The following is a 25,771-nucleotide window of genomic DNA, read 5'->3' on the forward strand; positions in this document are numbered from 1 at the left end:
TTACAGAACCAGCAGTTGACCTCAGGAACTTGGGAGGCCAGTGAACACACTGTGTCTATCTGGGTTTAGAGACAGCAGCCAACGGCCCTGGTCTAGGCAATATCAGTCCCAAGGCCCTGACCACTGTGGATGGACTGGGATCGCAGGCTCCCTCCTGTCCAGCTCTGTGGGCTCTTCAAGTTCAGAGAACCAGGGTCCAATGACAAGTCCAAGTCAAATGCACAAGACCGAAGGCAGGGGTAAGAGAAGTTGTTTCAGAAGGCAGCTGGTACGGTTGGAAGTCTCAGGTAGGAAGACCAAAGTGTGGTAGGCCCCACCTCTCTGGAAGAACAAATAGGGATGGCCACCAACTTAGAAGAAGAAGAAGAGTTTGGATTTGATATCCCACTTTATCACTCCCCTTCAGGAGTCTCCAAGCGGCTAACATTCTCCTTTCCCTTCCTCCCCCACAACAAACACTCTGTGAGGTGAGTGGGGCTGAGAGACTTCAGAGAAGTGTGACTGGCCCAAGGTCACCCAGCAGCTGCATGTGGAGGAGCGGGGATGCGAACCCGGTTCACCAGATTACGAGTCCGCTGCTCTTAACCACTACACCACACTGGCTCTCTAGGTGGCTATAAAAGAGGACTGGACAAGTTCATGAAGGATAAAGCTATCAGCAGCTGCTAGCCAGGTCAGTTGTGCTCTGCCACCACAGTCTAGTCTAGGCTAGGCAGCCTAGATGGCATGGTGCATACCCTCCAACATTTATCCAGTGAAAATAGGGATGTCTATTACAGTGGTACCTCTAGTTACAAACTTAATTCGTTCCGGAGATCTGTTCTTAACCTGAAACTGTTCTTAACTAGAGGCGTGCTTTCGCTAATGGGGCCTCTTGCTGCCGCTGTGCTGCCGGCACACGATTTCCATTCTCATCCTGAGGCAAAGTTCTCAACTCGAGGTAACTCTTCCAGGCTAGCGGGGTTTGTAACCTGAAGCGTTTGTAACCTGAGGCATTTGTAACTCAAGGTACCACTGTATTATTATTATTATTATTATTATTATTATTATTATTATTATTATTATTATTACACCCCACCCATCTTACTGGGTTGCCCCAGCCACTCTGGGTGGCTTCCAACATATCTAAAAACATAACAAAACATTAAATATTTTTTAAAAATCCCTATACTGGGCTGCCTTCACATGTCTTCTAAAGGTTGTACAGTGGTACCTCGGGTTACAGACGCTTCAGGTTACAGACGCTTCAGGTTACAGACTCCGCTAACCCAGAAATAGTACCTCGGGTTAAGAACTTTCGTTTCAGGATGAGAACAGAAATAGCGTGGCAGCGGTGGGAGGCCCCATTAGCTAAAGTGGTACCTCAGGTTAAGAACAGTTTCAGGTTAAGAACGGACCTCCAGAACGAATTAAGTTCTTAACCTGAGGTACCACTGTATAGTTACTTATTTCCTTGGCTTTGGGGTCAGGCAACTCCATATCCTCCAACATTTCTCTGATGAAAATAGGGATGTCCTAAGGAAAAGCGGGACATTCCGGGATCCAGTCAGAAACCAGGACGGCTTCTGTAAATCTGGGACTGTCCCTGGAAAATAGGGTTCTTATATTGCATTCCTACAAACTAGCTGGCTGGTTAAAGAGCTCTGAGGCAGCTGCCTCACCGTGCCTCATAGATACCCCAGCCCTCCTCCCTTCTCTGTGCCAGCACCCCATCCCCTCCGTCCCACCCCCCCCCTCTCCCAGAGGGTCTAATGACATCTGCTGGGGAAACAGGCAGTATTTAAAACAACCAGAAACACATTCCTATTGTTATCATTCTCTTTTATGTGTTTACGCCGAGCGTTTCGGAATGAATCAATACCGGATTGCCCTATAAATAAATAAGCATATCAGTAAAAACTGGGTAATAAAGTGAAGTGATGAAAAATATGGAAATCAGCCCACATTTGTGTAAATCCAGTTATTGTTTACTTTAATATTTTTCCTTGTGCCGTTATGTCGTTCCAAAGAGACAGATTTAAAAGTAAGGCGAAGCTCGCAAGATGACAGTCTCTAATGTGCTGTTGCTGAGCGCAGCGTCTCTCTGGGGGTTTCGAGCTAAGCAGGGTAGAAGCCGCGCAGACGGAGGAACTATTTCTCTGCTCCTCTCCACTCCCCACCCCGGCAAGAGAATAATGAAGATTTTAGGAACGCTCCAAAGTGTGATATTTCTCCAACACCTTGCCTTCACCACCTCGGAAGCATTTAAATCTCTCAGAGCCATGGCTCCACCGAAAGCTGGAATAGATCTCATTTCCCACAGCAAAAAAGCCTTGATGGATGGAGTTAAGGAAGGAAGCCATCAAAAACAACAGACCTGCTCAGCAGTTCCACTTCCCTCACAGGTTTTGGGGGGTGGCCTGGGTGAGGGCCTTCTCTGTGGCAGCCCCTCACTATACAGTTTTTTGTGAATGCTGAAGACACAACTCTTGGCCCTGGCCTTCGACACCTCTGATGTGTGTTTCAGGACCCACCCTGCTCATGTGAATGTAGAATGCTTTAACTGTTTTTATTTCTGAATTTTAACTGGTCGTAACCTGCCCTGAGACCTGCGGGAGAAGGACAGGCAATAATAATAAAGATTATCAAGGAGTGGTGGAAAAAAACACCCAGTCAGTGAATCCATCATCAAATCCATCTCTTGTGCAGGGAATTTAATGGAGGAAGTAAATTCACATGATCGTGTGGTACAGTGGTACCTCGGGTTAAGAACTTAATTCGTTCCGGAGGTCTGTTTTTAACCTGAAACTGTTCTTAACCTGAAGCACCACTTTAGCTAATGGGGCCTCCCGCTGCTGCCGCCATGCGATTTCTGTTCTCATCCTGAAGCAAAGTTCTTAACCCAAGATACTATTTCTGGGTTAGCGGAGTCTGTAACCTGAAGCGCCTGTAACCAGAGGTACCACTGTATTGGCTTCTACCGCAGCAGCAAAGAGGTAATCTCATCTGAGTGTGAGAGCTCTCTCTGTGAGGGAACCGCCAGAAGGCCCTCGGAGATGGACCTCTGGATGATGGAAGTGGAGACACTCCTTCAGGTATATAGAGCCAAGGTCATTTAGGGCTTTAAATGACTCTCAGGCTGTGCACCTGGTCTTTTATGGGCACAGTTACCCCATTCGGAAACCAGGGAATCCCCCCACCTGCCTGCCCCCTGTCCCCTAGAAACAGTACTTCTATCTTGTCAAGATTCAACCTCAATCCATTGACCACCACCCATCCTCTAATGCAGTGTTTCCCAACCTTTTTTGGGCAAAGGCACACTTGTTTCATGAAAAAAATCTCGAGGCACACCACCATTACAGCCCCGTGACGTCAGCGCGCAGCGTCACACCGGGAGGGACATGAATTGCTAGCAAATTACATAATCACCTCCTTGAGGGCTGGCTCATCTTCTCCGAAGGCAGAACCCCATTAATTAACAGCACAGACTCACACCATAGCCAAGACGAGGGGGGGAAACCTCAGTCATGCACAGTCATGCACATGTGGGGGCTAAATGAGGACGAAGACCGGGCAGAGAGCAGGGTTCAAATCACCCCACCTGGCCAGGACAATCCCTGGGTGCTCCCTTGGGCCACTCGCCTGACCCACCTCGCAGGGCTGTTGTTGCGAGGATAACACGGGGAGAACCACGCGCGCCCCCGGGAGCTCCTTGGAGGAGAAAGCGGGTGATGAATGCAATGCACGAAATATATGAGAGGCGACCAGGTTTTGCAGGTGAGGGGCCCCCGCCAGCCTCCACTTCCAACACCCGGCGCAACGACGCCGAAGTTTCCCCCGGGCTCGGCTCGGGGAGCAGCGCTGCTCCCCCCTGGCTCCCCTTCGCCCTCCCGGCTCTCTCTGCCGCCCACTGGGGACCCCCCTCACCTGCCAAGTCCGGAGCGCCGGTGGAAGTTGCATGCATGCATGCAGGGCGCCGCGTTGCCATTGCATTGCACTGCACTCCATGCAACGCCTGCACGCATGCATTGCCTTGCACGCCCGCCAAGGGGTCTCCCCGCGGTCCGATGCGTCCCCTCCGGCGCGGATGCAGCATTGAAAAAATAACACCCCCCCGACGCAGCCCTACCTGGGGGGCAGCCGCCGCCGCCGCCGCTCCGCCTCCGCGGGGATCACCGGGCTCCATCCTGCCGCCCGATCTCCGCGGGGGCGCAGGCAGGCTGCGCGGGGTCTGCGCGGAAGAGCCCCTGCCCGCCCGGCCGCCGCCGCTGCGCTCATTCCATGGCCGGGAGAAGAGCGCTTCAAACAAAACGCCCGGCCCACCAGGCCACGCTGGGAAACGTAGTTTGCGCACCCCGCGCGGGCGCGGAGCCCAAGGGCGAGGGGACTACGGATCCCGGCAGCCCCCACGCCGGGGACGGAGGGGGAGAGGCCGGGTGCAGGGGTGGAGGGACGGGTGGGCGAGCGAGTGAGTGAGTGGCAGCTGCCAAGCCTTGGCCGAGAGCCAGGAAGGGCCTCCCCGGAGGAGGAGGAGGAGGAGGGAGGCGCAGAGTGGGAGGGAGGGAGGGAACCCCAGGGGTCATCTAGTGACGGCGCCCCAATCGAAAATTTGACTTTTTTAAAAAAAAAATCTTTCGAATTTTTTAATTTTTCCCGCGGCACACCAGGCAACATCTCGCGGCACACTAGTGTGCCGCGGAACAGTGGTTGGGAAACACTGCTCTAATGGCCTCCAGACACCCACAGGACATTCACCACCTTCATTGGTTCCGATTTAAACGAGAGGTAGAGCTGATTTATTGATTGAGTGATTGAGTGATTGATTGATTGATTGATTGAGTGATTGATTGCATTAACACCCCACCTTTTGGTGTACATAGTTGTCTCCCCATCCCCATCTAATCTCCACAGGTGAGGTAGGGTTTGGCTGAGAGGCAGTGACTGGCCCAAGGTGACACCCAATGAACTTCCTGGCCAAATGGGGATTCGAACCCTGCTCTCTCCGAGGTCAAAGTCTGACACTCTAACCACTACAGCCAATAACATCTGGAAGGGCACCATGTTGGCTACCACTTGAGTTGACACCAAAAACCTGGAGCCATCTTTGGACTTTGAACCTGCTGCTGATACTGCTGTGTGTGGTTCATTTTTCTCTTAGGCCCTGTGTCCTTAGACTTTGTGTCCCCCGAGCGGCTTACAGGCGGCTCGCGGTGGCTAAGAAGTACCTTGGGCACAGACGGCTTCTTACCTCTGCCTGGAAGCTCTTCAAGACAGGAGCCACCATGTCGCGGACCTCCTGGAAGAGAGAAAATGGCGGAAGCCCACAATTAGACCCGAGCCTGGCAACGGAGCTCTCTGTTAATCCAGCCCTCAGAATTCCCTCAGAACTGGTTCCTCATATGAAGCTGGGCTGCCACCTAATTAAAGAAGCCTTGGTTTTGATTAATTGAGCAGGTTTCAAATCGACTAATTAGCTGATTACATTTGCATACTGAGGATAAGAACAATAATACTTAAAGGAGAAACAAAGGCCCGTTTTTAGGCTGGTGTGGTGGAGATGGTGATGTTTTTTGGCCACTTTCATCCTTGGCCACTCTTCCAATGATCGCAGACCAGTGGGGAATGAGGGCAAAAATGGGTGTACCCACTCACACGCTGATCCACACTCTCTCATGTACACACCCAGGTACACACAGCCCCTCTCCTCAATTTAGACACAATCGCTCATAAAATGATTGATCTAACATCCGAGGAAGGAGCAATTTGCACCCCCAACAGGGCGATAAGCTAAGTCCATTCCTGTACCAGGTCTACTCTATTGCCTTCACCCCCATTTTGCTACTGGAGCCAATATGGTTGGGACCAGAAAGATTTGCTCTGTGTATTTTGGGGGGGGGGGGCTGGCTCAAGGAGTCCCCCACCTCTGTTTCTCCCTGGTCCTAGTCCAGCACTCTAACCATTATGCTACACTACCTTTCATGGGACAGGGTTTGTGGATTTCGGCTCTCTACTTAATTGCCTCCCCCCCCCAATTAATACCTTAGTATAATATAAGGTGCTGCAAACCCTCCACCCCAAGTCTTCTTAATTTAGATACAAGCTAGGAACATAATTGTAGAAGCTGGCATGAGGCGGTGTTGGGAGGGGAGGGGAGCGAAGGCGGGGAAAGTCCCCAACTGTCAAACTGACTAAAACAACATTTATTTTGGGGAGAGGAAAAGAGCAGCAGCGGCAACAAAAACAGCAACAAAGTGGCGTTCCATCTGCTCCGAGAGGCGGGTGCCAGGATTTCTGCGACGAGGCATGGAACACTTTTTCTTGTTATATAAAATAACTTGACGGGGTTGGGGAGAGCACAGTTCTGAAAGAAGGGACATTTTCTGCCAAGGCGCTGGGCACCCCGTCATTCCGACAGGCAAGGGCACAAGCCAAGACATGATGGCATGCAGTTAGTGCAGAATGCTGCAGCCCAATTGCTGACAGGAGTGAGACCCCATCAGCTTACAATGCCTGAGACCTGCACTGGCTTCCAATTTGCTACCGGGTCAAGTTCAAGCTCAAGCTGCTAAAAAGGTAAAGGTAAAGGGACCCCTGACCATTAGGTCCAGTCGTGGCTGACTCTGGGGTTGCGGCGCTCATCTCGCTTTACTGGCCGAGGGAGACGACTTTTGTCTGCAGATGGCATGTGGCCATCATGACTAAGCCGCTTCTGGTGAACCAGAGCAGCGCACGGAAACACCGTTACCTTCCCGCCGGAGTGGTACCTATTTATCTACTTGCACTTTGAGGTGCTTTCGAACTGCTAGGTTGGCAGGAGCAGGGACCAAGCAACGGGAGCTCACCCCGTCGCGGTGATTCGAACCGCCGACCTTATGATCGGCAAGTCCTAGGCTCTGTGGTTTAACCCACAGTGCCACCCGCGTCAAGCTGCTACTTGGGGCCATTGCCTCACCCCATAAATACCCACTTGACCACTTTGATTTGTGGAACTGAACCTGCCACAGGTGCCACATAGTACCTGTTCTACATTTGTAAGAAATGGATATTTTAGTCTGGCAGCACCTGGACTTTGGAACTCCCCGCCTATTGACATCAGTCAGGCCCCTTCGCTGTACTATTTTCGACCCCTGCTAAAAACATTCTTGGTTTAGACAGGCCTGTCCAGCTGTGTAGAATGTTGACGTGTGTTTTGATGTGCTTTTAGCTTATGGTTGATTCAGGGCCAGATTTAGGTCTGATGAGGCCCTGAGCTACTGAAGGTAATGGGACCCTTTATACGTTCAGCTGTCCTTTGTCAACAACAAATGGCCGCTGTTTTTTGTGTTGATTATATGCTATATGGTAATTTATGCACCTAATATGTATCCAAAGCCTTTTGCCACTGATGCTGTACATAGGTTTTATTTTATTTGTTTTTTATCTTTTATTTTGGAAATGTACATCCAGTTTGTCCCCCCTTCAAATATTTTGGGGGCCCTCAAGAGAGTGGGGCCCTAAGCCATAGCTTGTTTAGCTTGTACGTAAATCTGGCACTGGGTTGATTTAATTATTGCCTGACTGATCATTCTAACCATTTTAATGGATTGTTTTATTGTTGGGTGAACCCCTTTGAGGTACCGTATTTTTTGCTCTATAAGGCTCACTTTTTCCCTCCTAAAAAGTAAGGGGAAATGTGTGTGTGTCTTATGGAGCAAATGCAGGCTGCGCAGCTATCCCAGAAGCCGGAACAGCAAGAGGGATCGCTGCTTTCACTGTGCAGCGATCCCTCTTGCTGTTCTGGCTTCTGAGATTCAGAATATTTTTTTCTTGTTTTCCTCCTCCAAAAACTAGGTGCGTCTTGTGGTCTGGTGTGTCTTATAGAGCGAAAAATACAGTATTTTATGCCGTAAACGACATGCATGGAAAGCAAGAGGACCAGAATCTAGCTTTGACCAGGGCGGTGGGGGAGAATTCCTCTGCTGTAACCAAAGAAAGCAGGCCAGCTTTGAGCATCCTTTGCCCCACACACTTGCATCCTCCATCCGAGGCAGCTGCCCACCCCTGCCTGTTGGCAGGGCCAGCTGTGCTGATAGGCCTCAGAGGCCTCCCTCTTCCACAAGTGCCGCTCAGTGTATCTCAGGATCAGGACCACGGACTCCTTAGCTGCAATTGCACCACCAGATTGTGTTGTAATACGCTATAGTTGGGCATTTGAGGCCATAATTTGGGGCCGATTACCTTATCCTTCTCTTGTTGGTCACTCAAGTTTGTAAATAAATATATAAATCTCTCTTTCACACACACACACACACACACAGAGAGAGAGAGAGAGAGAGAGAGAGAGAGAGCTGTTTGAATGGGAGAGGGGAGGGAAATCCAGCTACCCACTGAGTTAATTCTATAATAGCAAATATACTGTACCTCAGGTACATTTTTCTTAAATTCCCGGCTGAGTTCAATTAAATGTTTATGAGAATGCTCGCTTTCTTCCTGCCGTGCCGCCAGTTCGGAAGCAACAGAATTAAGCTCCTTCTGGAACAAAACAAAACCAAAACAGAACAGAGAGAGAGAGAGAGAGAGAGAGAGAGAGAGAGAGAGAGAGAGAGGGGAATGAGTCGTGGCATTTTACCCTTTGAATATAATGCATAGCATTTTCTGAAGCAAGCCGTTTCGCACAACTGGCTCGAAAGGCAAAAAGATGGACATTGTCAGTTTACGAGGCTTTTGCACTTACTGGCGGTGGAACATCCAACAATGGCACATTTTGAATTTAGGAGACAGAGGCACCCAGTCTCCTTGGGCAAGCGACAGGCAACAGTCATTTGCCCCCCTTCCCCAGGAGCCAGGGGCAATTGCAGAGAGGGTGGTGCAGCTTCTGTTGCATACATTCACCCATTTATTAATGCCCCCCAAATGAACACCCCACCTTTCATGTCTAAAGAAACCTCAAGTTGGCTCAGAGTAGGAAAAAACAACCCCAGAAACATGCATAAACACCACAATGGCCTATACGCCCCCCCAAATGATCTCCATACCATGAACACAGTATTTCTCAAAGGAGATATTTGAAGCTGAGCTAAATGTGGGTTGTTGCCTTACTCCTGGTTTTCCTTTCAAGTAACTGTTATTGGTTTTCTTACACGTATAACAAAATATAACTAGACAATTAAATATAATCATAACACGCACAAACACTACCAGGTTAAGTATTCATGTATTTGCAATATTCGTCCCTCCTATGTTATTTGGTCAGGTTTGTATGGAATTCACATCCATCCACAACAAGGTCATCTTCTCTGGCTAAAGCATCCATAAGTGCACATGGTCTTGTGACCCCCGGAGGGTCCCTTAAGTCAACTGAGGAGACGGTGGGTGGAAAAGGAATTCAGTTTATTGAAAGACGCATCAGTGAAGACACAGGTTGAAAGAGATCACAAAACCTGTACCCCCGGGCATTGGGGGGGGGGAGCAGATATTTATACATATTGCAAATATACCTGAGCTTGTGTCTGATCCCTATAAGCTTCTTAATTGGCCAAAGTACTGCCGGAACAGGGATGCGGGTGGCGCTGTGGGTTAGACCACAGAGCCTAGGACTTGCTGATTAGAAGGTCGGCGGTTCGAAACCCCACAATGGGGTGAGCTCCCGTTGCTCGGTCCCTGCTCCTGCCAACCTAGCAGTTCCAAAGCACGTCAAAGTGCAAGTAGATAAATAGGTACCGCTCCGGCGGGAAGGTAAACAGCGTTTCTGTGCACTGCTCTGGTTCACCAAAAGCGGCTTGGTCATGCTGGCCACATGACCTGGAAGCTGTACGCCGGCTCCCTTGGCCAGTAAAGCGAGATGAGCACTGCAACCCCAGAGCTGGCCACGACTGGACCTAATGGTCAGGGGTCCCTTTACCTTTACTGTGGGGACAAGGCATACCACATCCAGATTTGTCGGGATGCAGAGGATAGCATATTTTGTAGGCCCTTTTCACTAGCAGGGGAAATAAATGACCATGTGTTCTAGGTCTCCTCAAGCAAGACATTGACTCCTTTTCCAATTATTGAGGGTGTTGTGGTCACATCCACTGGGAACCGTGGCGGTCAAGCTGCGGGTTGCATGTCCCTGCCTGTCAAAGGGGAAAGATATGGGCCAGTAGTGCTCCTTCCTTCCCTGATTCTGATGCCGTGGGTGGGAGATGGGGCTGGGAACAGCTGTTCAGAAGGTGACCTATGGCACAGTCCTATACATGTCCTGCCTTGCCTCAATTCAATAAGGATGTTGCAGATTTGGGAAAGGTTCAGAAATGGGCGTCCAGCCACAGTGATCACGGGGATGGAGCGAGTCTCCTGTGAAGATGGGATACAGCGTTTGGGGCTTGTTAGAATAGAGAAAAGGCAAGTAAGAAGTGACAAGGTGAAGGTTTATTAAATCATGCAAGGCATGGAGAAAATTCTCTCTCCTAACACTACAGAGCCAGTGTGGTGCTGTGGTTAAGAGCGCTGGACTTGTAATCTGGTGAACTGGGTTCGATTCCCCGCTCCTCCACATGCAGCTGCTGGGTGACCTTGGGCCAGTCACACTTCTCTGAAGTCTCTCAGCCCCACTCACCTCACAGACTGTTTGTTGTGGGGGAGGAAGGGAAAGGAGAATGTTAGCCGCTTGGAGACTCCTGAAGGGGAGTGATAAAGCGGGATATCAAATCCAAACTCTTCTCTTCCTCTACAACTCGTGGGCAGTCAATGAAGCTGAAGGCTGGAAGGTTCAGGATGGAGAAAAGAAGTACTTCTTTGCGCAGTGCAGACTTAAAACTATGGAACTCCCTGCCACAGGAGGCAGTGATGGCCACCAATTTGGCTTGAGATGAGAATTAGAGAAATTCATGGAGAAGAGGGCTATTGATGGCTACTAGCCAGGAGGCAGTCAAGAGATGAGCCCCCTTTGGCCTGATGCAACAGGGTCTTCCTATGTCTTCAGAAGTTGGGTGGGAGCCTTTTCCCCAGATAGGCAGGGGAAAGTCTTGTAGTCCTTAGAAAAGGTAAAGGCAAAGGACCCCTGACAGTTAACTCCAGCCGTGAACAACTCTGGGGTTGTGGCGCTCATCTCATTTTACAGGCCGAGGGAGCCAGCGTTTGTCCGCAGACAGTTTTTCCAGGTCATGTGGCCAGCATGACTAAGTAGCTTCTGGCGCAACGGAACACCAAAACCAGAGCAGTGCACGGAAACACCATTTAGCTTCCTGCTGGAATGGTACCTATTTATCTACTTTCACTTTTTGACGTGCTTTCGAACTGCTAGGTTGGCAGGAGCTGGGACCGAGCAATGGGAGCTCACCCTCTCATGGTGATTTGAACCGCCGACCTCCTGACCAGCAAGCCCAAGAGGCTCAGTGGTTTAGACCACAGCTCCACCTGTGTCCTTTTGTAGTCCTTAAGCACAAACATGTAGCCTGTGGTCCAGGCCTTTTAATATAGTGCCAACCAACTCCAGCAGGGCTGAATATTTTGAACAGAGGAGAATATATTAAGCAGCCAAAAAATAAAATAAAAATAAAATCTAGATTAGAGAGATTTCTATGTAAACAAATACAGATGGGGGTTCAATTTAACAGAGCACTTGGCTGATCAATATTCTTAATAACCCCTTCCCTTTTTTTCTTTGGTAACTGTAAGAAAAACACAGCAAGAGTGTCAAAATAGCAGAAGAGCACCATATTGCGTTGTGTGATATAGTTGTTGTTGTTTTTCAGCTCCAAGTCCGTGCCATCACCAGCTGATATATATCAGAACAGGAAGAAGGCATCCAAACGATAACTTACTTATGCTTTCAAGTGTTCATAAATAAGGTTTCAAAAGATCTAGATGGCTTTTTAATTCCAGCAGAATTTGGGGCAGGGGTGATGAAAGCGCCAGGATTGAGTAAACTGACCTTTTGTGTACAGCTCTGTAAATCAAGCACAGCTCACTTGGAAGCGCAGGGAAATGTTTCATTAAAGAATTATGGATTCATATCATGCTGGCTTTGGAGGGGGACAGACCGGCACGTGTGAAACCCATTAAGGAAATACGGAATGTTAGATTCTTCTTTTTAGAAGACACTATTAGAAAAGAAAGCCCGGGAACATCGGGGACAGCACTCAAAAGGATAGCCCAGGGCTGCCATGATGTTGCATATTTTAAGGGGTGCTTTTCATCAAAGTCCTTCCCTGCATTCGTTGCTGTGCTACTTATTCTTTTCTTTCTTTTTAAAATATTGATTTAAATCACAAAGGCTGGATGGAGAAGGGCTAGGGTTCCTCTGAGGCTGGTGCGGGGCAAAGTGGCCTGCCTGCTTGCGGGGGCAAACCCCTGCCAGCCGATAAAGGAAGAAGAGTCTGGTGGATCAGGCCAAAGACCCATCTACACTTCTGAGCACAATTCAAAGTGTTGGTGCTGACCTTTAAAGCCCTAAATGGCCTCGGTCCAGTATATCTGAAGGAGCGTCTCCACCCCCATCGTTCTACCCGGACACTGAGATTCAGCGCCGAGGGCCAGTGTGGTGTAGTGGTTAAGAGCGGTAGACTCGTAATCTGGTGAACCGGCTTCGCTTCCCTGCTCCTCCACATGCAGCTGCTGGGTGACCTTGGGCCAGTCACACTTCTTTGAAGTCTCTCAGCCCCACTCACCTCACAGAGTGTTTGTTGTGAGGGAGGAAAGGAAAGGAGATTGTTAGCCACTTTGAGACTCCTTCGGGTAGTGATAAAGCGGGATATCAAATCCAAACTCCTCTTCTTCTTCTTCTGGTGGTTCCCTCACTGCGAGAAGCCAAGTTACAGGGAACCAAGCAGAGGGCCTTCTCAGTAGTGGCACCCGCCCTGTGGAACGCCCTCCCACCAGATGTCAAAGAGAACAACTACCAAACTTTTAGAAGACATCTGAAGGCGGCCCTGTTTAGGGAAGCTTTTAATGCTTGATGCATTACTGTATTTTAACATTGGGTTGGAAGCCGCCCAGAGTGGCTGGGGAAGCCCAGCCAGACGGGCGGGGTATAAATAAATTATTATTATTATTATTATTATTATTATTATTATTATTATTATTATTTAGTCGAGCATCCTGTTCTCCCAGAGGGAACCCAGCAAGCAGGATTTGAGAACAAGAGCAACTCTCCCCTACTGTGGGTTCCAGGGATTCAGGAGAATTTACTGCCTCTGAGCAGAGCACAACCATTGCAGCAATAACACCGTGCTTGTGGGATCTGAACTTGCTGCCCACCTGCTACAGGGCCAAGTTCAAGGTGCTGGTACCTATACAGCTCAGGATCAGGTTACCTGAGACACAGCCTTATTTAACCCTTATACACACCGGAGATCACAAGCTTTGATGTGGCAGCTGCACAGGCTTCAGGGCTATGGCAGGAGGTCCCTTCTTTCCCGGAGCCCAATGTTGACATACAGCCGTACCTTGGTTTTCGAACAGCTTAGTTCCCGAACGCTTTGGCTTCCGAACGCTGCAAACCCGGAAGCGACTGTTCCGGTTTGCGAACTATTTTTTGGAAGCCGAACGTCCGACGGGGCTGCCACGTCTTCTGATTGGCTGCAGGAGCTTCCTACAGCCAATCAGAAGCCGTGCTTTGGTTTCCGAACGTTTTGGAAGTCAAACGGTCTTCTGGAACGGATTCCGTTCGGCTTCCAAGGTACGACTGTATATGGCCAATACAAGGCAGGAGGTTCTTACTGAAGAGATTTAAACTAGGGATGGGCGAATCGTTCAATCTTAGTTTCCCATTCTCTGTGTTAAACTTCAGCCCATACCATTTCCACACCAGCTTATGGTTTTGTTTTGGGTTTGTTTGTACAGCTTCCGGGTCATGTGGCCAGCATAACTAAGCCGCTTCCGGTGAACCAGAGCAGCGCACGGAAACGCTGTTTACCTTCCCGCTGGAGTGGTACCTATTTATCTACTTGCACTTTGAGGTGCTTTCGAACTGCTAGGTTGGCAGGAGCTCACCCCGTTGCGGGGATTCGAACCGCCAACCTTCTGATCAGCAAGTCCTAGGCTCTGTGGTTTAACCCACAGCGCTACGTGTGTCCCTCGTGGTATTTATTATGCTTGTTTAAATACCGTAAGCCAGCGTCAGGGTCCCCTGTAGACCCAAACGCCCGAGATTAAAAGCAGCAAAAATTACGGTAATGATACACTGGGCTAAAGACATTGTTTATAATATACAGTTAGAAGAATGGGAGAGGTTATCAAAGAAAGGTATCAGTTTTACTGCAAGCAGTACGCTTAAAGAAAATGTCATGAAAATGATGTATAGGTGGTATTTAACACTAGTTAAATTGGCTAAAATGTACAGAACAAAAATGACGGTTGGAAATGTAACAAAAAGGAGTGTACTTTTTTCCACATGTGGTGGGCATGTAAAGAGATAAAAGCTTTCTGGGAGATGATATATATTGAGTTAAAGAAAATGTTTTAAAACACTTGTTAAAAAAAACCCAGAAGCTTTCTTACTGGGTATAGTGGGTAAAGAGATACCGAGACAAGATAAAAAATTGTTCTTATATGCAACAACTACAGCACGATACCAACAAAGGAAGAGTGGCAGATGAAGATGATGTACTTTGCAGAACTGACAAAACTGACGGGAAGAATCCTGAACCAGTGAGATCAAGTATTCCAAAAAGACTGGAACAAATTTATATTATATTTGAAAGACAACTGTAAGCAATTAACATCATTAGCAGGGTTATCTGAAGACTTGTAAGATGAATTAGTTACCTATTCGGGTTGAGTACGGTAATTTAATATTTTAAATCATGATATAACAAGAATAGAAAAGGAAGTAAAATGTAAAAATGCAAAATTTTATTTAGGCGGGAGGGAGGGAAGTCGTTTAGGCTCGGTTGAGACAAGAGATTTAGTAAGAGGATACAATGTTATGTATTGTGATTATAAGTAAAATTAATAAAAATTATTGAAAATAAATAAATAAAAGCAAAAATTAACAAAGCAGGCTTGTGCTGGAGAATATTACTACTACTACTACTACTACTACTACTACTACTACTACTAATTTATAATTTATATCCTGCCCATCTGGCTGGGTCTCCCCAACCACTCTGGACGGCTCCCAGCAAAATATTAAAAACACGATAAAACATCAAATACTGAAAACTTCCCTAAACAGGGCTGCCTTCAGATGTCTTCTAAAAGTCTGGTAGTTGTTTATTTCCTTGACATCTGAAGGAAGAGCGTTCAACAGGGCGGGTGCCACTACCGAGAAGGCCCTCTGCCTGGTTCCCTGCAACCTCACTTCTCACAGGGAGGGAATTTCCAGGAGACCCTCGGAGCTGGACCCCAGTGTCTGGGCTGAACGATGGGGATGGAGATGCTCTTTCAGAAAACCTCCTAATGTTGTTTTGCGCTCTGAGCTGGACTGAGTTTGCCTCCCCTCTCAGCAACCCCTAAAACAACGTCCAAACTACATCACCTGAAGTGTGTGAGGCTAACAGGAAAAACCGAGCCCAGACAGGAAAAACCGAGCCCAGAATCCTGCACCTCAATCTGCGACCATTGGTCCTTGGGCCATACCTGAGTTTGATGCACCCTTTTGCTGCCACAGGTGCTGCTGAAGAGAGACCTCCTGTTATTTAAAAAGGAATTGTCTTCCCTGGATTGTGGTGGTCGACAGGGTGGGGGGACGTGACACGGAGAGTCCCGGTGTCATGGCCATGTTTGCGATGCAGGGCAGGGTGAGACAGGCCGCAGCGTGCAAGACGGATGGCGGTGCACATGGCCTCTCGGCAGACAGGCTGGCTTCCAGGAGCTATCAATCATTTTCCTGCGTATTATGTAAATTCTTGATGCTAAAGATGTATGGAGTCAATTACCAGGGGTCACAGCTGGGTGTTAAATTCGTACTAGGAAGCTCCTCTCGGTCTCCAATGAATTTGAGAGAGATTGCGAGCTTTCCGCCTTTTATTGGGCCGTATAAATATTTCACTGTTAGATATAAAAAAATATTGGAGAAAAAGCAGATAAAAACCGAATCCCCCCCTGTGTATACATACTGAGACAAGGAATAAGAAAGCGGGAGTCAGCAGGTTTTTTTATGGCCTTGCAGCACGACCCGTGAATGTTTTGTTTTTAGGTCTGGGTTTTGCGGCAGGCAAGACAGGGGGGTAGCGGGCAGCCTCACAGCTACAGCTGCCTTGATTCAGACAAGCATGTGAGGTGGCAAAGTCACCAGGTCATCCCCAAACGGGGGGCCATGGGCAACACAGTGGCACAAGAGAGATACTGAAGAACCACCAGGAACAAACCCATTAAAAGTTTCCAAACCCAGGAAGAGGTTGGCCGCTGCACCCCTTCAGGGTACGCTAACCGTCAGCCCAGCCCAGAGGCAGATGGTTAAACTGCACCCCTCCTGTTCAACTCTGGGCAGTGCCGGATTTATGTATAAGGACACAGGTGGCGCTGCGGGTTAAACCACAGAGCCTAGGACTTGCCGATCAGAAGGTTAGCGGTTCGAATCCCCACAACGGGGTGAGCTCCCGTTGCTCGGTCCCTGCTCCTGCCAACCTAGCAGTTCGAAAGCACCTCAAAGTGCAAGTAGATAAAGAGGTACCGCTCCGGCGGGAAGGTAAACGGCGTTTCGGTGCGCTGCTCTGGTTCGCCAGAAGCGGCTTAGTCATGCTGGCCACATGACCCGGAAGCTGTACGCCGGCTCCCTCAGCCAATAAAGCGAGATGAGCGCCGCAACCCCAGAGTCGGCCACGACTGGACCTAATGGTCAGGGGTCCCTTTACCTTTACATAGGCCATTTGCTGTGCCTACCTACCAAAGCCCTGGGTCTTATCAGCGTGGCATCGGGGGCCGAGAAAGCCACTGGGCCGGATGAATAAAGTTATGTGCCTGAATCTTTGGCCTTCCTCTCCAAGCTGATCAACACACACAGCCATGGCTTCTGTAATATGCTCGATAGCATCACTCGTTTCCTGACCGTGTTCGTTTCTCACCCCCCGCGGGAAAAAACCCGCAGCTTTCATATCTTTCCCTGGAACGAACATCTAACACGCTTGTAAAAATCACTGTCCTTCTTGAGATCCCATTACAACTGTTTTGATAAAGCTCCTGAGCCAGAGATTCCATTTTAGATTAGGGGAAGATCACAGGCGATGGAGAAAGAAGGGAATTGTCTCCAAAGGGCTGTGCTGTGCGGCCCACCGACTCCTCAGCGAGTCACAAGCAGAGACATTTGGTGGGCACAAGCGTAGCAAGGTTCGGCTCTGGAACGCATGGCGGAGTTGCAAGATAAGAGTGCCTCTGAGCATGTGCGAAGGATCTATCCTATCACACAGTAGCCGCGACCAATCCCTGTGCACATTGAGAGCTGTAACAAAGGTGCTCAAATCTCGGCTTTAACAAACTCAAGAAGCAGCATAAGAGGAGCTTTCCAGCCCAGCCCAATGGGGGCCCACCTAGTCTAGACCACTGTTTTACAGATGCCCCAATGGAAAGCCCATAAGCAGGACCCAAGTAAGAGCCCTCTCATCTCCTGTTGTTTTTGTTGTTGTTTAGTCGTTTAGTCATGTCCGACTCTTCGTGACCCCCTGGACCAGAGCACGCCAGGCACTCCTGTCTTACACTGCCTCCCGCAGTTTGGTCAAACTCATGCTGGTAGCTTCGAGAACACTGTCCAACCATCTCGTCCTCTGTCGTCCCCTTCTCCTTGTGCCCTCAATCTTTCCCAACATCAGGGTCTTTTCCAGGGAGTCTTCTCTTCTCATGAAGTGGCCAAAGTATTGGAGCTTCAGCTCCAGGATCTGTCCTTCCAGTGAGCACTCAGGGCTGATTTCCTTCAGAATGGAGAGGTTTGATCTTCTTGCAGTCCACGGGACTCTCAAGAGTCTCCTCCAGCACCAGAATTCAAAAGCATCCATTCTTCGGCGATCAGCCTTCTTTATGGTCCAGCTCTCACTTCTATACATCACGACTGGGAAAACCATAGCTTTTACTATACGGACCGTTGTTGGCAAGGTGATGTCTCTACTTTTTAAGATGCTGTCTAGGTTTGTCATTGCTTTTCTCCCAAGCTCATCTCCTGTGGCTTCCAGCAACTGGTATTCAGAAGCACTGGTGCCTCCTACTGGGAGGCAAGATGGAGCCATTGTGGCTGGTGGCCATCAGTGGGCTTCTCCTCCTTGCCTCTTGGACAAGACACTCACTCTTGCTCCCAACAGCCCCCCCCCCCGACATTCTTCAAAATGAAGATAGTATTAGCTTCCTCTACCTTAAAGGGCTGTTGTATTTATTAGACTTTATGCCCTGTTCTCCTCAGCAGGAAACGCCGGCGAGAACACAGGAGTGAGGATGGAACAGGACCCAGGCAACCTGTGCCCAAGACTGGCAGAGGTGGGCATTGGGAGTGATGCCAAATCAGGCGCAACGTGGCATTCTCTGAGGCAAAATATGCCTTGCGCCTCTTTGTTTATTGTTAAGTGATCTTAACGGTCGCTGACGCCTGACTTGGAGATACCCTCAAGCGAGTAACTTCCAAACTGTGCGGCAGAGAGAAAGAAAAAGAATTAATCTCGAGTCCTCGATTGCTTGTCGGAAACAGGGCATCCAATCTTAATTGCTTCTTTAACCATTTTATCCATCTGTGTCAGGGAATGGGGAGCGTGTGGCTCTTGGGCTGAGCTCCAACTTCAACCAGCCTCGGGGAGCTTGACCAGTTGGGGACTGGGGGTGGGGAGTGAAGCCCAAAGTACCTCTCCACCTGGCCCACATTTTGTTACATTGACACCATGGTCTTGGTGGTGGCAGCACTCCTAGGAGTCCTAATGGTTGGTGTCTGCTGCCTCCCACTCCCTAGCCAGTGTTTCCCAGTTGTCGGTGTTTATACTATTTTTTTTTTAGATTTGCCTTGAGACAGTCTTTAAACCTCTTTTGTTGACCACCAGCATTACGCTTTCCATTTTTAAGTTCAGAATACAGTAGCTGCTTTGAAAGACGATAAGGCATCCGAACAACATGACCATTCCAACAAAGTTGATGTTGAAGAATCGTTGCTTCAACACTGGTGATCTTTGCTTCTTCCAGTACACTGGCATTAGTTCACCTGTCTTCCCAAGTGATGTGTAAAATTTTTCAGAGGCACCATTGATGGAATCTTTCAAGGAGTTGGAGATGGCATTTATAAGTGGTCCATGTTTCACAAGCATACAGTAAGGTTGGTAGTGCAATAGCTTTGTAAACAGGCATTTTGGTTTCCCTGCAAATGTCCCGGTCCTCAAACACTCTACATTTCAATTGGGAGAAAGCCGCACTCGCAGAGCTCAGGCGATGCTGGATTTCGGCATCAATGTTGGCCCTTGTGGAAAGATAACTGCCCAGGTAGGAGAAGTGATCGGCATTTTCCAACATTACACCACTGAGTTGGATTTGTGGCACTGCAGAGGGGTTGTTTTGTACTTGTTGGTGCAGCACTTTGGTTTTTTGGATGTTGAGCGATAGGCCAAGCTTTCCGTAAGTTTCTGCAAAGATATTTAGGATGGTTTGGAGGTCATCCTCTGAGTGGGCACACACTACGTGTCATCAGCATATTGAAGCTCTATGACTGAAGTTAAGGTAACCTTACTTTTTTGCTCTCAGCCTGCTCAGATTAAAGGGCTTTCCATCTGTTCGATATATGATTTCTACCCGAGCCTCCCTGGGGAGAGTACAGTGGTACCTCGGGTTAAGAACTTAATTCATTCCGGGGGTCCGTTCTTAACCTGAAACTGTTCTTAACCTGAAGTATCACTTTAGCTAATGGGGCCTCCCGCTGCTGCCGCACGATTTCTGTTCTCATCCTGAAGCAAAGTTCTTAACCCGAGGTACTATTTCTGGGTTAGCGGAGTCTGCAACCTGAAGCGTCTGTAACCTGAAGTGTCTGTAACCTGAGGTACCACTGTATTCCACAAACAGGGAGCCACTACAGACTAGGTCCATTCTCATGTTGCCACCCTCCAGACCTCTCATGGAGGGGACACACAAAGAAGGCCCTCAGATTATGAACACAGAGTCCGGCCTGTTTTATATGGGGAGAGGCAGGCCTTGAGGTATTGCGGTCCTGAGCTGCTTAAAGCTTCATAGGTCAAAACCAGCACTTTGAATTGGGCCTGGAAGCTAATTGGTAGCCAGTGCAGTCAAGCCAGTTTTGGGGTAACGTGCTCAAAGTGTCTTGTCCCAGGGAGCAACCTGGCTGCCGAATTCTGCACCAGCTGAAGTTTCCGAACTGTCTTCAGAGGCAGCCCCATGTATAACCCGTTTCAGTAATCTAACTGAGAAGTTACCTGGAGTCAGAATCTTGCTTTGTATATGCATCAAAACTTCTGTAGCTATCAGTGTTATTAAGTTCCTAAACCAGAAGGGAGCCCCACAGTGGCAACGGCCAGTCTGATTTATAGGCTAGCAATCCATACCCAAGGCTATTCACTAAGCCCAGACAACTTGACACTAAGTGGGGTTTGTGGTCTCTCACACCCGCCCGCCCACCGGCTCCATCATTTCCCTCTTTGATCCCCATCAAGGCCAGGAGCCGGCAATCAGGACAAGGTGCCCAAACCATTGAGCCACATCACATTGTTCGCTCCCCAACAGACACCCATTGTTCTTGCCTCTGCCGGAGGTAAACAGAAAACCTGTCCAGCTCAAAAGAGGTTGTCATGTTTCATCTGCTCTCATCTGGACTGTTAATTTGGTGTGGCTCAAGCGTGGTGGGGAGGCAGGGGTTGCCAACTTGAATAAAATATTGGGGGGGCAGGACAGGTAAGCCCTGCATAATTGATCACAAGACACACACCGTGTGAATGGCTACGCCTATCAACTTTGATCAGGTCCAACGTCAACCCTTCCAAATTCTAATCAAGGTGTGGCGTTTCCACTTTCCGGGACAGGCATCAAGCCAGAACGGTTTGTCTCGGTTTTAAGAGAGAAGGAGAAATACTGAGCTTCCTAGTTTTATCAACTTTATCTGTAAAAGAGAGACTTACGAGATGGAAGACAAGAGGAGCAGAAACAAGCCCATGAGCAAGATGTGAAGAAAATTTGCAGCTCCAGATAGACAGACAGAAAGATAGATGCAAATTCAGAGAGAAGAGTTTGAGCTGCTTCTTTTTTTCATTTTAATATGGAGCCAATGCAAAACACCACACCAGGGTCTGGGCACCCCACAGCAATGCCCCAGCCTATAACCCGAAGAAGAAGAAGAGGAGGAGGAGGAGGAGTTTGGATTTGATATCCCGTTTTATCACTCCCCTTCAGGAGTCTCAAAGCGGCTAACATTCTCCTTTCCCTTCCTCCCCCACAACAAACACTCTGTGAGGTGAGTGAGGCTGAGAAACTTCAGAGAGGTGTGACTAGCCCAAGGTCACCCAGCAGCTGCATGTGGAGGAGCAGGGAATCAAACCTGGTTCACCAGATTACGAGTCTACCGCTCATAACCCCTACACCACACTGGCAAGCAGCCCAACCAAAAAAACCACACACCCCAGGGTAGGAAAGAACTTTTTGTGCTGGCCTGATTGGGAGTGGGGCCGTTGCCCCGCTCCTCAAGACCTCTGGGTCCTTCTCATTTCCAGGCTCCATCACCTGGGGACTCGAGGCATCAAATTACGACACAACCGTCCATTCCGGCGACCCACGGCGAACAGCGAAAGGACCTCCCTGGCTCAGTGTGGGCATCCTCGCCAAATGGACTGAACCGTGTAGGAAGGGCAATCAACATTGCGCCGGGCACAGCTGGGACCTCCCTGTGAATTATGGGTCTCATCCCATTGCATGCTATTCTACCGCAGGCAAATGCCTCCACTTTACCTGGCAGCTGAAATCTTCTGTCCCGCAGCTCTGCTGCTCCCCTGGTCTGACACATTCCACCTCCCTGCATCCCTATCTATTTTGGGAGCAATGCTTTCACTCACCCCAGTGGCAGGAGAGCCAGGAGAGCCAGGCGTGCATTGTGCATTTCTCTCGTGCAGATGTATAGGGTCTGTGACAATGGCAGCGGAGGAGAGAGAATGCAGATTCCGGGTCCTCAAAAGATATGCAAATCCGTTAATCAAGAGGCCTATTATTGCACGAGCTTCATGCACCAGCGGCAAGCCATCCACCAAGAAAACTGATCAAGTGCTAATAACCGATTGTGTGGCAGAGAGACATTCCTTACCCAGCTTTGCTGCTGCATTTAAAGATTTTGCGGAAGGGAGGGGGCCTGCGTGTTAACCCAACCAATTTCTAATTATGGCAAAATTGTTCTCTCACTCTGAAAACATCTCACCACAATCCTCCATCCGTCAAGCTGTGCAAGAAATAAATCTGTCAGAAACTAGTTAAAAGGAAGATGCTCCACTGTTGGGGGGGGCAGGGGGAGGAAGAATATTTTTTTCCTGGAGGGGAGTTACAAAGGGAAGTGTTGCCATATGTCCTCTTTTTCCAGGACACGTCCTCTTTCTCCTGGTTAGAGTCTTCGTAGCGATCCGCAGTTAAAAGTAGAAGTTGGCAAATGTGCCCTCATTTTTGCTCTTCAAAATATGGCGACCCTAATTAGTGACAAGCAGTGGAGACAGTCCTTAGGTTGGGAAGAGGGAAATTACTGCTTACATTTCGGAGAACAGCAGCTTTCGTTTTGGGGGGGGGACAACAGCTCATGTATCTAGTCCTCACAGCTGAGCAGAAGTTAAGCTTTGGCTGATTAACATCCTAGACCCTTTGAGATGTGTCTGTGGGAGGGGGCTGTGGGGAGTGGCTTATTGTTTTTATCATGTATTTTGTGTTTTTGTCTTGCCTTCTTATACTATGAACTGGCCTGAGATCCATGCATGAAGGGCAGTATTATAAATTTAATAAATAATAACCATACTAAAAATGTTAAGGCCAAGTTAAATTAAAAGGACTCCCAAACTGTTGTTGTTGTTGTTAAGTCCCCCCCCCCCTTTATGATTTCTGGCAACCTATCCTATGGCTTTGTGACTGAGGTGGACAAAAAATGCCTCCTATTAAAGAGGCAAGATGCCCTGACAGGCCTAATTTGAGACAGGTCTGGCGAAAACCAACAAATGCAGGTGGAGAAAGGGGAGTCAGCAAGCTGCCTTGAATGGCTACAAAAAGGCTATTTCTAAAAGCAGCATATGCAACAACACTCAAAAGGAAACGGAATTTAAACATGTAGAGGCTTCTGCTGAAGCTTTGTCAGCTGATGGTTAACTCCCAATTTAGGCAAAGAAGTTTGTGCTCAGACTAGCAGAAACAACATTTTGCTCATGACCGGGCTGAAACCCATGGAATTTTCGCAGGCTGTTTTAACTTTGGACGGCAGGTGCCAGAATCTAATTACCCTGATCTTCAGCATGCAGGATCAGAGAGACAAGAATATAAATTACCATCAGTGAAGCTGCCTTTAGTGCAAAAGATGTCATCGTTTCACTGGGTCTACTGGAAGATGTGAAGGATGTAAGAAGAAAAGCAGGGGGCCCTCTCCTTAGAAAGGGTTAAAAGGTAAAGGGACCCCTGACCATTAGGTCCAGTCGTGGCCGACTCTGGGGTTGCGGCACTCATCTCGCTATACTGGCCGAGGGAGCCAGCATACAGCTTCCGGGTCATGTGGCCAGCATGACTAAGCCGCTTTGGGCGAACCAGAGCAGCGCACGGAAACGCCGTTTACCTTCCTGCCGGAGCGGTACCTATTTATCTACTTGCACTTTGATGTGCTTTCGAACTGCTAGGTTGGCAGGAGCAGGGACTGAGCAATGGGAGCTCACCCCATCGTGGGGATTTGAACCACTGACCTTCTGATCGGCAAGTCCTAGGCCCTGTGGTTTAACCCACAGCGCCACCCACATCCCTATAGAAAGGGTTACCAGCCTCTGGGATAATGCAGCCTTCGCTGGCAATGGTTTTTTTTGTGTAGGGTCATATTGATGGGAAACGAAGCAGTTTCTCTGCCAACAAAGAGCACCATTGGCTAGGCCACAGGCCATCTTCCCTCTGGCTTGGCACCCATGGAAGCAGGAGATATTGCTCAGCTGGCCGGATTCGGCAAAGGGGCTGCCAGATGCCGACCCCCACCGACCCTCAAGTCAAGTTTTGCTACCCGTCCTCCTGCCGGGGTTGCCAAGACCAGCCAGACCAGGAGGAGCCATGCCCAGCCGTCAAAGTAAGAGCTGACATTGGCTTCCTGCCTGCCAGTTGGAGGGCAGGCAGGAGAGGAGTGGATAGAGGTGCTTTCAGACCAACAGGAGGAAGACGCCACAGGGCCCAGCCATGCCATTATACACTTTTATTGATGCTGTACTGAAGAAAGCTAATCAATATATTAGATTTCCAAAAGAAAGAAAAACAGCAACCGCCAGAGAGTTTTCCAGCGGGCGCTGAGAGCTTTCAACTGCACCGGCTGAGGTCATCAGCAGGAAGCTGAATAGCATCTCCATCCATCCGTTTCCATTAAAAGAAACGGCTCCTTCGTGTAGCTGTTAAACTGTGGAACTCGCTCCTGCAGGAGCCAGCGGCAGCCACCAATTGGATGACTTTGTAAGAGGATTAGGCAAATTCATGGAGGATGGAGAGGGCAAACGATGGCTACGATGGCCAGTGTGGTGTAGTGGTTAAGAGTGGTAGTCTCGTAATCTGGTGAACCGGGTTCGCTTCCCCGCTCCTCCACATGCAGCTGCTGGGTGACCTTGGGCTAGTCACTCTACTTTGAAGTTTCTCAGCCCCACTCACCTCACAGGGTGTTTGTTGTGGGGGAGGAAGGGAAAGGAAACTACAGGAGGGGAGGGGTCTCTTGTGTTCTCATCCTGCTGGCAGGTTCACCATCGAGGCATCTGAGTTCTAATGTTCTAATGATTCGGACTCTTGGCCCAGTATACCTGAAGGAGCATCTCCACCCCCATCGTTCTGCGGTCCAGCGCCGAGGGCCTTCTGGCAGTTCCCTCACTGCAAGAAGTGAAGCTACAGGGAAGCAGGCAGAGGGCCTTTTCGGTGGTGGCACCCGCCCTGTGGAACCATCTCCCATCAGATATCAAGGACATAAACAACTATCTGACTTTTAGAAGACACCTGAAGGCAGTGTAGCTTAGGGAGGTTTTTAATGTTTGATGTTTTATTGCTTTTTTAAAACTATTATTATCAATATTCTGTTGGGAGCCGCCCAGAATATTGATAATAATTTAAAAAAGGAAATACCCTGCCAGATGGGCAGGGTATAATTTTTATTATTATTACAGTAGTACCTTGGGTTAAGGACTTAATTCGTTCTGGAGGTCTATTCTTAACCTGAAACTGTTCTTAACCTGAAGCACCACTTTAGCTAATGGGGCCTCCGGCTGCCGCCGCGCCACCGGAGCACAATTTCTGTTCTCATCCTGAAGCAAAGTTCTTAACCTGAAGCACTATTTTTGGGTTAGCCGAGTCTGTAACCTGAAGCGTATGTAACCTGAAGCGTATGTAACCCGAGGTACCACTGTACTACTACTACTACAATGGCAGCATCAAAAGGCCCTTCTCTACCCTAGACTGCAGAAATGAAGAAACCTGGAGAGGTAACCAGGAGCGGCTTTTTGCATGCAATTTTAAAAAAAGGAAATAATAGATTTGTAGAGTTGGAAGGGGATCCCAAGGGTCATCTAGTCCAACCCCCTGCAATGCAGTAATATTTTGACCAACATGAGGCTTGAACCCACGACCCTGAGATCAAGAGCCTTCTGCTCTACCGACTGAGCCATCCCAGCTTTTTGTGACATCATTATTCAGTTCTGGTACACAGAACAAGTTCGTGGCCACTAGCTGCGATAGCTCCCAGCAG

At 48.8% G+C, this 25,771-nt stretch overlaps 1 protein-coding gene across 1 annotated transcript in view; it reads right to left on the reverse strand.

The window, feature by feature from the left end:
- CUX2 (cut like homeobox 2) overlaps positions 1–25,771 on the reverse strand; it is a 259,733-nt gene that overhangs the window by 114,096 nt on the left and 119,866 nt on the right. The window contains exons 2-3 of the mRNA XM_081202920.1: positions 8,380–8,490; positions 5,228–5,275 (exon numbers count right to left, since the gene is read on the reverse strand). Coding sequence (XP_081059046.1) covers positions 5,228–5,275; positions 8,380–8,490 — 159 coding nt within the window. The remainder of the gene's footprint in view (positions 1–5,227; positions 5,276–8,379; positions 8,491–25,771) is intronic.

The sequence above is a fragment of the Podarcis bocagei genome (genome assembly GCF_964188305.1).
Source record: "Podarcis bocagei genome assembly, chromosome: 7".
NCBI lineage: Eukaryota > Metazoa > Chordata > Lepidosauria > Squamata > Lacertidae > Podarcis > Podarcis bocagei.